Source organism: Poecilia reticulata, linkage group LG18 (assembly GCF_000633615.1).
Source record: "Poecilia reticulata strain Guanapo linkage group LG18, Guppy_female_1.0+MT, whole genome shotgun sequence".
NCBI classification, from domain to species: Eukaryota; Metazoa; Chordata; class Actinopteri; order Cyprinodontiformes; family Poeciliidae; genus Poecilia; species Poecilia reticulata.
Window position 1 is genome coordinate 3,836,055 of NC_024348.1, and position 17,459 is coordinate 3,853,513.

The following is a 17,459-nucleotide window of genomic DNA, read 5'->3' on the forward strand; positions in this document are numbered from 1 at the left end:
ATACCCACATCCCAACCTGAAATTAATTAACTAATTAAGTGAATTCCTAATCAAAACAACTTATTCTAAACAGCAAATTAAACAAAAATTCTAATGATAAATTAACTAAGAAATAAACAATAAGAATAAACTAAACAATTTAAATTCTAAGATTTAACCAAAAGAAAAAAGGGGAAAATGGCTCCTACAGTCCTGCTATAGAAGGCGAAGAAAAAATTTGAGGGTGAACCTTCCGAGAGATACAACTAGATGGCGCTAATGTGAAATTATGGGAGTTGCAACTCTTTACTGAAAAAAGGAAGGACACGAAGAAGAAGGAGCCGAATTGTGGCTGGGCTACACTGTTTTAATTGAATGAGGCTAAAGAGCAGCTAAAGTTTGTGTTTGTGCTTTAAAATATTAAAAGGAAATACGTCCAGTATTCAGTCAGAAAGTCTGAGACCGAGGGGTAAGAACATTATCGCTGTATCCAGCTGGTTGAGGCATGCACCCGCTGGCTTTTTCATACAATTCTTGGAGCATGCTAAGTGCTTAGCTAGCTTAAGATAACGTTGCTAACAGCTAACACGTTTGCACGGGTATATAATAAATTATCAGTGGACTTTTGGTATTGCATTACGTTCATGTTGTACTCTCATTGTGATGTAAATAACGTTGACGTATTATGGTTCCGGATAAAACAGTTTTTTCAGGCAAAGTTGTGGGATTTTATCTTACGTTTTGAAGCTATCGTTGCTAGCTCTGTGCGCGCTCAGCGTAGCATTGAGGTGGACTGTTGAATGAGTTCTTGGTGTTTAGTCGTTTAAATACGCCGCCGTTTCACCGATGAAGGGCTCTCTAAGTGTTTTAAATCTGAGTTTTGGTGCTCACTTTATCTAGCGACCAAAACCTGTACGAACCGCTGTGCAGGTAGCATTCCGCGTCTGGAAGATGTCCACATGGTAATTAGTATTTACACATTTTGCTCATCACTGCTGGCTCTTCATCACCATGAAGAATCAACCAAGATTCAAACCTGCATTTATGTGCATGGTGGCGTGCAGCTGCAAATAATAGTTATGCAACCCAACCTTTTTAGATATAGTTAAGCAATATTAGATATGCTAGCGAAGATCAGGGATTTTTTCTTCAAGAGCAATAAAAAAACATTCATTGTTTGGTCATGAATGTAAATGACAAAATTGAGAGGCACCAGCGTTTTGGAGCAGTTTGTTATTTTACAGTACAAGGATGACACATAATCACTTGTTTTTTGATGAGTTCGTCATTACATATGTAACTAACTAGTTCTGATTAAAGATCGACCCGTTTTAGTATCCATTTTAAATATTAGTTAGCTGACTTGTATCAGTCTGTTTATTCAGCAATATGTGGCAAATGGATATGAAATGTTCACTATTGAAGACAGTGAGAAAAAAGTTGTCTTGAAACAAAAAATGCGTTCAAAATGCTTTTACAGTAATAATTGCAGCTAAATGTTAACTGTCAGACCTTTTCATGGTTAATTTGACATTAATTTGTTCTGGTTTGGCCAGACCAGAATCTCAGCAACAAGTGTCCTATTGCTGAAATTCTGTGGGGAATTATGATATGATCTGGGATGATCTGTCTTTGCATCATTTTTCCTATTTAGATGTCAGAGATTTTTTTTTTACCACAGCAACTTCATACATTTGAACAGACAGATTGCACATGCTTACACTAACGGTCATTTCTGTTTCCAGTGCTAATGCAAGCGTGTGTTTGCTGCTTGCAGGTGACGAGCTGGCGCAGGTCGTGGGCTGTCCGTGGACAATGCGAGACAATGGCGGTAGCCTGGCCCAGAACCGCTGGCAGGGGGACCTGGGGCTGACTGCTGTGGGGCAGGACAGCACTGCAGGAGGTGGGCACTTTAGATCATCTTGGATGTCACTACCAGAAGCTCTATACAACCTCCTAACTTGTGCCATATTGTTTTCACGTTTTCTGTTATTGTGCATGTTTCACAGTTGTGTTATTCTATCTTTATTTAACCCAGAAGTCCCACTGAGAGCAGGAATCTCCATGGCCAAGATGGCACCCTCACAATGCAGCACTGTGTAAAATACATAAATAATACACAACGCATCTTTACAACAACACAGGGATCAGTTTGAATGATATTTTAAAAATTATTATTGGAATGTGTGTGGTTTTTATTTTTTTTATTTTTTATCAGAATCAGTTTTATTGGCCCAGTTTGAGCTAACAGTCAAGAAATTTAACTTCAGTTTAACTTTTCTCTTAATAAACAGACATTCTTAAAAGTAAGTTATTGAGATATTAAGTTTTTTGTGGAAATAAATGTAGTTTTGGTAGAAAAAAAGACAACAAAGTTGATATTTAAGAACTGTCTGTGGTGCACAGAAGAAAAATGCCGTTTTGCTAGAATTGGTCAAAGACGAGGTTAAAGTATCTTACTGAGGTATCCTGATAGTTTAATAAAACCTTACCAGTGTTGTTGTCTACTGATGCTTAATGATGTCCAATAACTGTTTATTGTTTATTGGACCAATAACCAATAAACTGTTTTAAAACAGTTTTAAAACTGTTTGTTTTAAAATAACAAACAGTTTTCATGTTGAGTTGAACAAGTTTTCCATCAATCCATGTCACGATGCACTTACAGAAGGATAGTATTATCGATAGCAGTACAATTTGCACAATGCCTGTTTTGTTTTGTTTTTTTCTTGGAAAAAGTTAATAAAAACAAGTTTTTGTCTAAATTAAGGTGAATTCATGGTTCCTTTTTCCACATAATGTAACCGGTAGTGCTTATGATTAAAAAAATTAGAATTATGTGATCGGTATCGGTGATCAGCTGTGTTTTACATGGGTGATCGGAATTGGAATCGGCAGGAAAAATCTGATCGGCACATCTCTACATCAAGTGTAAAAATTGTCAAAGTTTTTCAAGCCAGTCTTTGATAAAATCATAACCTTTGTTTACTGGGTGTTCAAAATCCAATAAAAAAATTTCAAAGTTATGTTCTCACCTGTGGTGCAGAATGAGCAGGTGTGTGGATTGTATCACCTGTGCACAGATGCAGTTCTGCTCAAATGTATTTATGTAGACCAGTGGTCCTCAAACTACGGCCCGCGGACCGGATCCGGCCCGCCTCCACATTTGGTCCGGCCCCCTGAACAATACCAGAGAGCATTTCGATTTTTTATTTTTTTTTTCATATACCGTATTTTCCGGACTATAAGCCGCTACTTTTTTCCAAAGCTTTGAACTATGCGGTTTATAGCCCAGTGCGGTTTATATGTTGATTTTTCTTCAACCACCAGGGGGCTCTTTAGCAGGAAGTGAATCATTGGAAGTCAAAATTGGAAATAAAAGAAAGCGGCCATTAAAATAGAATTAGGTTTTAATAGGGAATTGAAATTTGAGAATGTTGTTGATCAGTTAAATAGCATTGAGGGGAAAAATAAGATTTTTCGTTTTTTTAAATACTGGGATCATTATGAGAATTTGAGGCATAGATATTAGGATCCAATAGATGGCAGTAGTGCAACAATAATGAATGCAAGCTGCCATTGAAATCTAAAGAAGCAGCAGAGGAAGAAGAAGAAGAAGGAAGTGCCCATTTTTATTTACCACATGCTAATAGCAGACACGAAGGATCAGCACCTTAACTGTTACAGTTACCGTTCGGAAACTACCGTAATCAGTTCAGTTCAATCTAAACTTGGCAACTTTTACTTTTTCAACCCTAATAAATGTGATATTCAATTGACCTGTTATGACTCAAATTTTGGGTGTCCGCCCCCCTCTGCTGCTGCATCGTTGTGGAAAACCTGGAGCGGCAGAGATATCTGCGGCCTACTGCCTGATGCGGCTAATAGTCCGGAAAATGCGGTATTTAATTCATAAATAGTGTTATTTCCTGGATTTTTTTCTGTGAAGAACCCAGAGAGGGTTATTTGATTGTGCTTTCTGGAAAACAATAAATTTTTACATTTAGGCACTCCTACATTCGTCACACTTTTTCTGTTACAAACTGACTCCGGCCCCCCACCAGAGAAGGGAAAAGTTATGTAGCCCTCACAGGAAAAAGTTTGGGGACCTTTGATGTAGACAGTTACTTCCAAATGGAAGCTCAGGCACAAAACTTTCTACGTTTCTAGAAAGTTAGATTTTTAGACCTCAGCCTGGACACAGGATTCTCTGTGTTAAATAGTTTTTATCAGGTCAGATCCTCTGGACAAAAGCCCGTAATCCTGAGTTTGTCTAAAAGTATTCACCGAGTCCATTTAGTTCTGAAAGATTTCCAGGTAAAGCAGCACATCATTAAGACCAGTTGTCAGCTGTAGCAGCAGTGACTGATCCGTGACCATTAAAACCAGACTGGAAAATGCTTGTTGATCTGCTTTTGTTCATGTAAAATCAGCTTTAAGATTTTTTTGTTTCTCGATTGAAAGCTGAATGTTTTGACTTTTTTTTTCTTGTGTTTTGTTTAGGAGGGATCCCTGGAGACCACCTCATTGTCCCCGTGTCAGGCCACAGTGTATCCAGCCCCATGCACCTCAGACTGGGCCAGAAAGAGAAATTGTGGACAGGAGAGTATGTAGAAGACGAGGAAGAGGATGGGCCAGATGAGATTGAAGCTGTTGGTGATGAGGAAGAAGTCAACAATCTGTATGAAGATGATGTAGAGGAGCTGGAGGGCAAAGGCTGGGAGAACAATGGAGAGGAGGAAGATGGGGATGAGGCAGAAGAGAGTGAGGAGCAGGAAAAGGAGGAGTGGGAAGTCCCAGACTTTCCCTGTCAGTCCACCCCATACAGCCGAGTACAACAGCCCCAAGCTCATGGACAACAACATAGGGCAGAACAACTCGGTGAGCCATGTGTAGAGAACATTGTCTCCCAGACTGAAGTCCATGGCTTTTTTGGATCCCGGTTCAACAGCTACCGGGCTCAGAAGAGGCTCAGACGCTTGTGGCGCATACGCTCCCACAAAGTCCTGGGGTTCCAGCTGGCCCAGCACTGGAAGAGCTGGCGGCAGAGGGCCCGCTGGATCACCACGGGGGGGCCCCAGTGGGGCCGAAGAGGGCAAAAGTACAGTTCGTACAGCAGGCAAAAGAGGACAAAAAGACCTCATCACAAATATGAAGGGGATGACAGCCAAGAGGAGCAGTTAACAGGTACATATGTTCAAATGCAGAATTTACCTCATGTTTCCGTCACTAGTAAAACTGCGTACACATTCGCAGGCTAAACACAGAAATCAGTGCACACACACACACACACACATAAAGGACAGCTTCAAATCTAATACGATCCGTTCTCTCTCTGTGGGACGGGGGTTAAACGACTCGGTTTAATAAAGGGACAGGCGGCTGTAGGATCAGCGTTTCTCTGGGAAGCAGGAAGGAGAAATTCAGATGTAACGGCAGCATCAGGCATATAGGTTGACACAAGTGTGCAAAGTTCCAAGTGTTAAAAACAGATTAAAAAAACGAGATTAACAATAATAATAATTGTAATAACTTACTGTACAATATTTTAACATAAACATACTGGGCAGTTTTTAGAATAGGAATATCTTACTCTCTATCCAAGAGATGTGCAGCTGAGTAGGATTACATTTTTAAATCTACATAATGTGGATGTGTAGTGAACATCCAGAAAGACATCAGATTGTTTGAAGTACAGCACAGCAATGCAGAAAAACACGTGCAATAACAGCAGAAATTTTATTAAAACATGAGTTAATAACAGTACAAGTTGTCCACACGCCAGTCGTGTTCAGAGCTCTGACGCTTCTACAGTCTAACAGCTGCTGGGAGGAAGCAGCTCCTGTAAGACTCCTTTGTGCACTACTTTCTATATACTGCATGGGGATGCACTGATATGAAAATTTGGGCCAATTTTAATATTGCTGTTATGGCCAATAACAAATAATTACCAATATTACACACTCACATGACCAGACCAAACAAGTATCACATAGCCAACTCCCCCGACCCCCTGTAAAAACAAACGGCAATAAGACGGAAATGCCGATTATTAATATTGGTTTAGTTTTATTTACTGGACTGATACTAATATGTTTAAAAAATAGCTAATATCGACCGGTACTGATATTAGTACTGATATGTCATGCATCCCTAATACTTAATACAGCCTTTCTCAATTCCGGTCCTCACGCCCCCCTGCCCTGCATGTTTTAGGTCACAGATGTCAAACTCCAGTCCTGGAGGGCCGCTGCCCTGCAACTTTTAGATGTGCCTCTGCTGCACCACCTGAATAGAATAATTAGGTCAACCCTAACTGATCTACACAAGGAGGAGGTAATTAAGCCATTTCATTCCAGTATTTTGTACCTGTGGTACATCTTAAACTGCAGGACAGCGGCCCTTGAGGACTGGAGTTTGACACCCGTGTTTTAGGTATTTCCTTTCTGCCAACACCTGGATTGAATATGTGGTGATTAACAGGCTTCTGCAGCACTTGATGGCCATGCAATCATTTGAATCAGCTCCTCTGGACTAGAGGTACATCTAAAACATGCAGGGCAGGAGGGGCTGAGGACTGGAATTGAAAAGCTATGACTTAATACATTTTGTTAAACCTGTATGCTTGTTTTCATATTCCATTTTGAAGTGAAATAATAGTGTGTTAAATGTTTCCTTTTGACTGACAGATCTGCAGTTAAACGGCCCTTCAGACAAGCAGGATGAGAAATTGAGACGGGAAGTGGGAGTGAGACCGATGGAAGTGGCTCTAAGTGAAGAACACACAAAATATATAACTGGTATGGAGGGCAGCTGAATTCTCCTGTTGAAATATCACAATGTAAATGTTTTGTAACCATTTAAACGGGACATGTAGTGCAAATTTCAGCTTTTGCATATTTTTATTATACTTTGATTTTGGTCTGTACTCCTAAAAACAACCCAAGAGCTTACAATAAACACCCAGACGTTTTTTTAGCAATAAGTTCATGTTTTTTGGTGTCTGGCAAACTGAGCTCTTGGAAAACCCTCCCGACTCGATGGGCACTGCTCCATTACGTAGCCACCTCAGCCGAGACCAACTATCACCTAGAAGCCCAATCAGACTTCCAACATGTCTTGTCAGCTCGTTTTACAGCTGTACAGCAGCTGCTGGAAAAGATAAGTTTTGTTGTTTGCTTACCATTTACAAACTGCTGCTTCATTCTTGTTGGTTGTGCAGGACATTTTACTTCTTCTGGTTTTGGATCTGACTTGAGGTCAAAAATGTATGGCTGTATAACTGTATAACTGTGTAAACATGAATTTGGGGGCGTGGCCAGCAGCAGCTCATTTGGATTTAAAGTGACAAGACGCTGGACAACAGCTCATTTTGAGAAGAGGTCCAAATAGGCACAACAGTGAAGACTAAAAGCTCGTCATGTAAGAATGGTTTTGTGCAAAAAATATAATGAATGTGTTTTGTATGGCTCACCTGTTCAAGATAGGCAAAATAAGTTACCTTTAAACTTAATGCAAGTTCAGCTGCTAATAGGATGATCTTTGAACAAATGAACAGATGTTGGTCCTGTTTTCTGTGATTGTTGTTGCTGAAAGTACATCAACAGTCAGTCCTGGGCTTTTGATTGAATGACCTGCCTGGATGGAGTAAAACGGAAAGCGGTCTATGCGAGCTGAGTGATTGTTGCTTCGTCTCTGCTAGGTGTTCTTGAAGAGTCTCTGCAGCAGTATGGCAGTTTGATTCCCTTCCATGTCGACGATGTCGTGGGAAAGCTTCAGGACGTTTTCCATGAGAGCTTCTCTCAGCCACACAGGTCAGAGATGCTGCTAACCTCCTGTGATGAACATCCCAATCAAACATGTACACAAAAGCTGTAAATGGCTGTGCAAAGTGGGAGCTGATCTGATAAACTGACTGAAGTTGAATACTAAGCTAAAAATAGCATACACTTTTTAAAAGTATCTTTGTCAGCCTGCTGCTTTATTTTTGTTATTAAATGACACTGGTTTCCATATCATGTGGTTGTTTAAAAGGAAAGCGACGGTCCAGCATCTCATTCAGAACTTCCAGCGTTCATCCGGATCGGCCGTGGCTAAAACATTCAGAGTGAACTATAAGCGCCACGTTTTGACCATGGATGACCTGGGCACTTTGTATGGTCAGAACTGGCTCAATGACCAGGTACAGCACTACTGCACATTACACAACCCAGCAGCAGACATGGTTAAAGGTGTCGGCAGTGAAACCACAGGCTGCTTCGTTTCATTCAGACGCTCCTGTGGCGTTTAGGAAGGAAGCACTCGTGTGTTGCCTGTGTGGAGTAAAAACGAGGCTGCCAAATTCACTTCTAAAGTATTTCACTAATGTTTGTATCTATGGAGTGTCTTTTCATCTTTTATATGAATGTTTATGTTTCTCCATTTGATTTTTATGGATTCATCTCATGGGTTACATGATGTGCTTTCTGTAGATTATGAACATGTATGGTGACCTTGTCATGGATTCTGTTCCAGATAAGGTAAGTGAACACAGAGCACCTTCACTTTTTCCTCTATGTCATGCCTCAGACAGGGATCTGTTTGGATTCTGCTCTTTAATGGTAACCAGCAAAGCTGCTGGTAGTGAGTTAGGTGACCAATTAGGCCCAGTGCATAGGGCTCCTCATTCAAGGAATAACCAGTTAATCTGAATCTTGTGGTGAGCCGTTGTTTTTTTTTTTTTTTTGCTACTTAGTTGAACTGTGAACCAGTTGAGAATTCTGAGTTAGGGTGATTTGGAGATAAATGCTCCTGTCTGAATGAGGAATGAACAACCTGTGTGTGCAAATAAATGTTGCACTTCTTTATGAAATGTTAGAGATGCACCCATATGACAGTTTTGGTCAATACCTGATATAAACATTGCTGTTATGGCCAATAACTAATATTTACCGATGTTATATATATTTTCTGACCCTTTCAAGGCTTTAGGGGGAGGAGGGGAAAGCATTGTGCTTTCTCCACCACACCTTCTCTGCTTCAGTTAAACTCCCACAATCCTGCGCTGCATCACTGTTAAATCAATAACCTCCTTTCCTACAACCCAGAAATAAATGGCAACAAGTTTGAAATAAATATGTTTTTTGAATCAACCCTGTTTTATTTCAGACCAATATCAATGTAGTTGCTGATGGATCACTCATCCCTACAAAATATTCATGTAATCATTTGGAATCACAGTGAGAGCAAACATACTCTGTGTTTTCTGAGTTCAATGTTCTGGTCCCGTCATCTCAACAAGTTGCACTAAGATCATGTTTCATTTCTTTAGACAGGCTCTTAATATCTTAGTGTTGTGGTATTTTCTCTTATTTTATTGTCATTTTTTGTTAGGTTGTTTTTACTGTAAAGTTCTTTGGTCATCTTAATTGGATGTTAAGTGCTATACATGTATATAAATCAATCATTACATGTAAGCTACCTTGTCGCTGCAATAATAATGTAAGAGAAAATGTGAAGTTTTTCGCTTAATTTATTTCTGATTAGAGACTCATTCACATTCATAAACATTTAGACACACTATGTAGAATATGTTCATAGTAGAAAATCAACTGGACATGAGTGCATTATGACCTTAAAAATGTTTTTTATCTTCAGGTCCACTTTTTCAACAGCTTCTTTTATGACAAGCTGAGGACAAAAGGATATGAAGGAGTTAAACGGTGGACAAAAAATGTAAGTGGACACTGTCCCTCCTTTTAATAACCGTTACTGTTTCAGGATTTGTCAACAGTTTTTATTGTGGATGTGAAAATGATAGAATGGGTAGAAGGTTGTTAAGACACAGGCAGACAGCAGATGGGTTATGTCAGGTTCAGATTATTGCTGATTAGGTCTGGTAAAGTCAGGGATCAGAGGTCAGTTTTGTCATTTTCTTTGATTTTGAGGGCTCTCCTGGTGCTAATATGTTCTTCCTCTCTTGTCAGGTGGACATCTTCCAGAAAGATCTGCTGTTGATTCCCATCCACCTGGAGGTTCACTGGTCGCTAGTCAGTGTTGACATTCCTCGGCGTACCATCACCTACTTTGATTCTCAGCGGACCCTCAACAGGCGCTGTCCAAAGGTAGGAAAAGCCCCCAACAACCAGATCCACTTTAGGACACAGAAAATTATCTGCCTGCTGTTTTAGCTGTAAGCCAACATTCTGGCTTGGTACTGTTCAATATGCAGCTTCCATTGTAAAAGCCCAGTAACTTATTGTGTATAAGTTACTGTGTCACTTATTGCCACAGTAAACAAAACACTACAGGTAAACTGTTATTGTTTTTGTTTTTGTACCTAACTTTGTTGTCCTTTCCTTTACATCTTTCTTGATTGTTTTTATTCCAGCATATTTTCAAGTATCTTCAAGCTGAGGCCATAAAAAAAGACCAGCGAGACTTTTTGACGGACTGGAAAGGCTTTTTTAAAATGGTAAATACTTTTTGTTTTCATTCTTTTTTGACTTGCTGCCATAGTTTATAGTTGATGCATTGAAGAGAGCATGAAGCTGGGATCGCGCACCAATCACACCACCTATGAAGACTGTTCTTTGAACTTTTACAAAATAAACTCGCCAGCTCCTGAAAATCCTAAATTTAAATGGTCAACAATTTAAAATATTTTATTTAATTTATCTTTGCTTACACTATTAAATCAAATTTAACTGTATTGATATTCTCAATAAACAAATGCCAACTTTCTATATCTGTGGTCTAAAATGTCAGCATTTATGGGTCCCCTGCGGAGCCTTAAGCAGCTGCTTAGTTCATTTATGCCATGGACCGGTTCTAAACGTGGTCGGCATTACATCGTGTTTTTTAGATCCACTATCTGATATAAAAAACAGTTACTTTGAATTTAACAATGAGGTCAAGTGCAAATAATTATTTATTTTAATTGTATTTTTTTGTTGTTGTTTTTAAGACTCAATAGTTATGGATTTAAGTTTTGTTGACAATGTCTTCCAGTAACATAATTACCCAGTAATATTTCACATTTCTTGTTAACTGAACATCTTTTAATACAAAAACATGTTCAGAGAACCACCTCGGCGCCCCGACCACCAGGCTTGGAAAGTTTTCTGCCTTTTAAAAAAAAACTGATGCTGTTCAATATTCAAACTGGTACAAAGTTTTCTGTGTGAGGACAGCCAGCTGATTAAAATGGAGTCCCTGACTGCAGCAGTCCCTCCTGACTGAGCTGGTAGCATCAGTGCATGCTAGCATACGTTGCATGGCATTGGTAGCTTTTGCAGCAGTCCCTCAAATCGATCATGCATGTGATAACGTAGAGGAGAACATCAGCAGAACTGTCTCTGTGTGAGCGACCATGGAAAATAGACAGATATTGATTTTAATATGTTGTTTACAGTCACTTCTGAAGCAGCTGAGGAAAGCTTCAGTTGGCCTCAAATATAAAAAACTGCTAGTTGTCGATATGACAGTAGAGAGTGATGTTTCAGTGTTAGTGAGGAGTTGTGGCAGCACGCCATGTTTGGCTGCAATGGGATGTGATTGGCTAAAGTAAATAATGTATTTTGTATTTTACAGAATGTGGGTCGTCAGAACAATGACAGCGACTGTGGAGCTTTTGTACTGCAGGTAAGTTTCTCTTGTTTGGTCATCACATTTGCAAATGAATGGCAACTGTTCTTCCTGCTTTAAGTATTGAAATGTTTATGTCCTAAAACGGTAAAGTTTTTCTGGGGCTTATTAGCTGCCAAGCGATACCAGGGAGACTGGGACATTCTGTTTATACTTGCAAGTCAGAATTGATCCAGTTCAATACTGTTTATTTCTATTGCACCATTCACTATAAACATTATCTTGAAGCACTTTACAAAATCATCAGGAACCCCTGACGGGCAAATTCAGATTTGGAAACTTTCAGCTCCTCCCTGAACATGGATCTTAAAGCCACATGGCTGCCTGACTCACACAGTGTTGTGATAGTTGCAGAAATAATGTTTTTTTTGCCTTTCAGGTGGTTTTAGTCTCATCAAATCCATCAACCAGCTCTGGTCAACTTTTTATTGTGAACATGTTCCCTCTGTATTTGGACACAAAATGCAGATTAAAACATCAGTTATCTGTTCGGTCTGAGCACAACAGTAAAGTAATGGCCAGCCAGAACAGTTAGTTTGGTTGAGTTCCAACCTCCAGAGCAAACAGTCTGTGTTGCACAAATCACGCAGAATATCCTGCATGAAAACATTGGTCTGCCGGTCTGTAATGATCACCAGCTACATATTTTATAAAAATAAAGGGAAAAAAACATCCGTCTTACATGGGTTGTTGACCACTCTTTTTTGTTTTAGCTTTTACAACCTAAAACACAACGGATCATAATCTTATGTTTCATCAGCTGTTTGTCTCAAACGGCTTAGTATGGGATAGTTTTTACATTCATTTTAAATTATCCAGAAGTCGTTAGCGCTGCACCACTATTTGATGTTGTTTTCTAGAGATGCATTGAAGCAGATATAAAAAGACTTGATAGTGACAGATGGGTTATAGGTTGAATTCTTTTTTCTAGATCCATTAACGGGTTAAGCTGAGCTGTAGCCTTCCAGCACATTTTAATAAACCTATAGTATATCTAGAGCTACATTGAAGCACTATTTTAATGACCATCACTAAGTCCTGTTCCTGTCTTCTGTTTGAGTCTTTTTCTGTGATTATCTAAAAGCTGTTGGTATTTCACTCCCTGCTGTATAGTAGAGTTGCTATACAGCTGCCTTTCACCCAGATTCATTACCATGTTGTTTGTGCAACTCAGTAACTTTTATCTCGTCTTTCCTGCACCATCTACAGTACTGCAAGTGTTTGGCACTAGGACAGCCATTTAACTTTGGGCAGCAGGATATGCCCCGACTAAGGAGGCAAATGTACAAAGAACTGTGCCACTGCAAGCTCTCTCTGTGACCTTGCACCTCTATCCCACCTGGATCCTAACAACACAGAGGGACAACAATACATCAGTCTTTTTTTCCCCTCTGTTTGCCTTTTGAAAACTGGTTTGGAGTTCACACATCATAGCTACTTTACCGTGTTTGACAGACCAAGACAAGGTTCCGTTCTGTGATTGGCTTAGGCAGCTTGTCCTAGTTCACTTATCTCTCAGTTGAGACTGAAACATAAACAGTATGAAGGTGTAGAAAGACTCCAGGCCAGAAGCAGCTTGTCCTGCAGTAATACCTGCTTTTATGTAACAATAAACGACCTGAAGCAGTCTGTGTAAGCTTGTGATTGAACACTTCCTGTGAGTTTTCCATTCATTTGATCCATCTCTGCAGGTGATGTTTTAGCAATTCCAACACTAACACCACAGAAAAGAAACTGCTAGAGCTGGTGGTTGGACATTGTCATCTGTGTAGTACAATGTGGCGTTTTGATGTATATTCTATTTTTAAAGAGATCAGTCTTGGCAGGATTGGAACTGATGGAACTAATGTATTCTGCTGCCAGAAACCAGCTTTCTTATGGCGCTTGCAGAAGGAAATAAGAACTTGTACATTTTTGAAGTACGCTTTTACCTGACTTGGGTGCCCGAAACTTCCTGCCTCCTCCAGTAAAACGAATGAAACGGCTCGATTTGAAAGATTGGATGAAAAGCCGCCCAAAGCATATTGATACAATGGCCTGGAACCAGGGATACCTTTTTTGTTTCATTTATCTTTTTGTGTTTTTATTGCTGTCAGTAAATGTGGTGATATACTTATTGCTTTAAACAAATGGTGTAAAACAACTTTGTTCTTTTGGAGTAAGTTCCAAATGTTCTGTTTAGTATTTCTTTGATAAAAGCCATTTTGGTAAGGACCACAACAGCTACACAACAGGCACCGTATGCCCACAATGGAGTTGCAGTGCTTTCTTTTTTCTTTTTTTTTATAATAAAAACAAACTTGTGGATAGCTGTCTTTTTGTTTTTGCATTCTTTTCTGAGTGAATACAACAGAGTTGTTTTCTATATCTTCTACAATGGATTATGGTTAGTTGAAAATAAAAATATGTGGCAAACAAATGTGTATTTTCTTAAACCTAGATTTATTTATATATATATATATATATGGATAGATTGATATACATATTGGTGCAAAGCTAGGATTTTATCAGTCAAAAGGCTGGTTTACTATTTTAATTCAGCAAGCATGAAATTGTCAGGAGGAAAAACATCATCTATGCTTCAGCCAAAAATGAGTCATGCCCTAGAAGATTTGATCAAATTCAGATTTAAAGTGGTCTTTGCTTGTGATTGGACATGATCCTGGTATATCTGCAGAAAATCAAATAGACAAACATTCTGAATAATGGTTTACTAAGCAAGAAATATTTTTGATGCCAAAAAATATAAGGAAACAAGGCAGAGGGTGTAAGGAGAGAATTCATGGATCGCTAAGAAAATTTGTGAAGCAGTATGACCTGAAAAGATTTATGAATATAAATCAGTAAAAAAAATAAATTCTATAAAAATAATACAGTTGTGAATGAAATGAGTAGAGGTTTTGTCAGAGTTGACACCTATTAACACAGATTAAATAACACAGGAAAGACAAGAGAAAGTTAGATTCTGAATACTCGTGAGAACAGAGATGTGCTTTCAGTTACAAATCTACTGCTCTGAAAGCACATTTGCCTGCCCCTCTTTTTATTGTCTTTAGGATCCCTAATCTCAGAGAGCGCTGTAACTCTAAAGGGAGGGGGGAAAACACTTCATCACAAGTTACAGCGCCAATGATTGTCACTAACACTATCTTAACCTAGATTCTCCAGTTCCTGACACAGGGTCAAACAGCAAGTTGTACACCTTCACGGCGCTAGTTTTACAGCGATCTAAGAGGTCAAAAACAGGGCGTTCTGTGAAGAGCTGCTGTCACTGCTCTTCTTCAGAAAGGCCCTCTGAGAAAGGAAATCAGAATGATTAACAATACAGAAACATTTCTTAAAAGACATGACTAAACAAGAGTACATAATGTAAGAACATTATAAAAGTAAAACAAGTAGTTGATAATGCAATTTACCTAACAGGTTTAAATACTATGGTGGTCTGCATACTGTTGAGAATCCCAGTCTTTCTTCATGCAGTGTGTGTTCTCCCTGTGCAAACATGGACTCTCCCTGGTACTACGGCTTCCTCCCACGGTCCTAAAACTGACTGCTAGCCTCACTGGTTTCTCTAAATTGTCCTTAGCTGTGAGTGCATTTGTGTTTATTCATGGGTGTGTGTCCACGCACTTTCCCCTGTTGCACACTTTCTTGAGGAATAGAAACTATAAACCAAACCCTTCAGAATGAACCTGATTCTGGTACCGCTCCACCCAACTGCTCTTACAACCATCCTCCAACAGTTCCAAACTTGTTCACTGAGTTGATACTGCAAAATACTTGTGCCATCCTGGAAACAGACCCAACATCTTCCTCCTCAACCGTAAGTTCTATTCACAAAGATGTGTATTGTTGTCTGTTCTGTTTATGCTGGTGATGAAACCAGAACTCGACCTCATGCTAGTCTTCTTCAACCCTTGTGCAAAGCCAAACGACTGATATTATATGTGGTTCTAGATTATCTCACTGGATTTCCTTTGTCAAAAAGCTTGACTACCATTTATGACCGGTTCTCCAAACGATTACCCACTCCATTCCAAACTGCCCAACTCCTCATCAAACATGTTTTCTGTCTGAATGGCATACTCCAAGAAGTCCAGTCTGGTCATGGTTCTTAACTCATCAGTGACCTCAACCAGCTTCTGCTGTTCCTTGAAAGATTTCCCTTTCATACTTTAAATGTAAACTTTTGCATCAAAGCCCTGAAAAGGTTTACATTTAAAGTATCCCCATGCTCAAAAGACCATGAGGATAAACTGTATTTTTGATGAAGTTTATGTAAATATAAAAACATCAACTTGGTGGTGTTCATCCGTACTTTGTTCTAACGTTTTGTTCAGATTTTTCTCTTTCGTCTTGTTTTCTAATGCTCTTCAACCCCAGCATTAGCATTAAGTACAGCTATTCGTTCATGTTTAAACAAGGTTTTTTAAAAAGTAGACCAAGCAATTTGCAATTTAATAGTCTTTCTTCTATAGTGCCCCAAATGCAGCCAATTGTAGTTGTGGTGCTTCTGGTATTTCTTCTAAAAGTTTTCGGGTATTTCTGTTGCTTGTTGGTTGCTGGCAAACTGACTTACAAGTGCTTTACTGTCACCTACTGGACAAAGGTGTTTGGAAAAATATTTTCTACTAATGAAGTCTAAACATTTCAAATATTGCATTAATTGACCTGATATTGATAGAAATAACAAATTAAGATACAGGATGATTGGAAATGTATTGGGACCTAATGCAGTGTTTCTCAAACTTTCTCAGGCTGAGGATCACTTAACCCACGTAGCAAACACTCACGAACCACCTAACTTGAAAATGACATAACATCTTAATATGTACAATATGAAATGAAAATATTAGTCTCTTAACACACCTTTTATCCTAAGGAGAATGGATGAAAGGTGATGGTCTGCATACCACTCTTATGTAAATATGACTGACCACGACCAAGCCAGGAACACCTATACTCAGGATATTTTGAGTTATTTAGAGATTCTGAAAGTGTGGATTCTAAGCTTTGCAATGTCAAACACAAGGGAATGAATACTACCAAGTGTTCATAACATCTAGGGATATTTGTAGTGTAGAAGCACAGAAAAAGAAAAATAGACTTTTGTTTCTTTAGCAGAAACAAAAGTCTTCTTCTGCACTAATATAAAAATGACCAATTACTTTCAATTGTATTCATCTATATATTTAATTAATTGAATTGTTTTTCATTAAATAAAAATAATAGCAGTTGATGTGCGAGCAGAGCATTATAAGCAAGCAAAGTCCTAAAAAACAAATAACAGTTTTCACTGAGACTTGAGGCCTACTGTTCACGGCAAAGAGCTGTTCAAAAGAACTGAATCGCTAGTGAAAAACTCAATACTCTTCAGTCGGTATGACTTGGCTTCCTGCAATCATATAAGACGTCCTACCATTGTTTTTGTTCCACCTGTGTTTTCAACCTGTTTTTGGACTGTGGGAGGATGCTGGAGCACCCGGAGCATTAACAGGGAAACTCCATGCAGAAAGATCCCAGGCCAGGACTCAAACTGAGAACCTTCTTTTTGCAAGGCAACAGGTCTACCAACTGCAGCACTGTGCAGTCCTGAATTTACAATGCTTACTGCCACTATTTTTCTTTGAGAGCTGAACATGTCTATTTTTTTACATGTATTCCTGTATCATAGAAGTTATAATACTCTTGTCATGTCATGTAAATTTAACTGTTTATGTAATTAGCTTTACTACTTTGTAGTCCTACATGTACATCAGTGATTTAAGAAATTCCCTTCTAGTTCAACGTGTGCTGGAATTAAAATACAATTTAATAGTCTGTACATAAATTGATGCCTTGAATTGTCCGACACA

At 39.0% G+C, this 17,459-nt stretch overlaps 1 protein-coding gene across 1 annotated transcript; it reads left to right on the forward strand.

The window, feature by feature from the left end:
* Nucleotides 1-297: 297 nt before the first annotated feature.
* senp3b (SUMO specific peptidase 3b) lies at nt 298-13,919 on the forward strand. The gene is made up of 12 exons (XM_008434962.2): nt 298-448; nt 1,757-1,882; nt 4,483-5,166; nt 6,669-6,779; nt 7,682-7,793; nt 8,014-8,161; nt 8,451-8,498; nt 9,616-9,693; nt 9,945-10,082; nt 10,349-10,432; nt 11,551-11,601; nt 12,814-13,919. Exons 2-12 carry the CDS (start codon nt 1,795-1,797, stop codon nt 12,922-12,924), a joined length of 1,653 nt encoding a protein of 550 aa, XP_008433184.1. The 5' UTR covers nt 298-448; nt 1,757-1,794; the 3' UTR covers nt 12,925-13,919.
* The last annotated feature ends 3,540 nt before the right edge of the window (nt 13,920-17,459 follow it).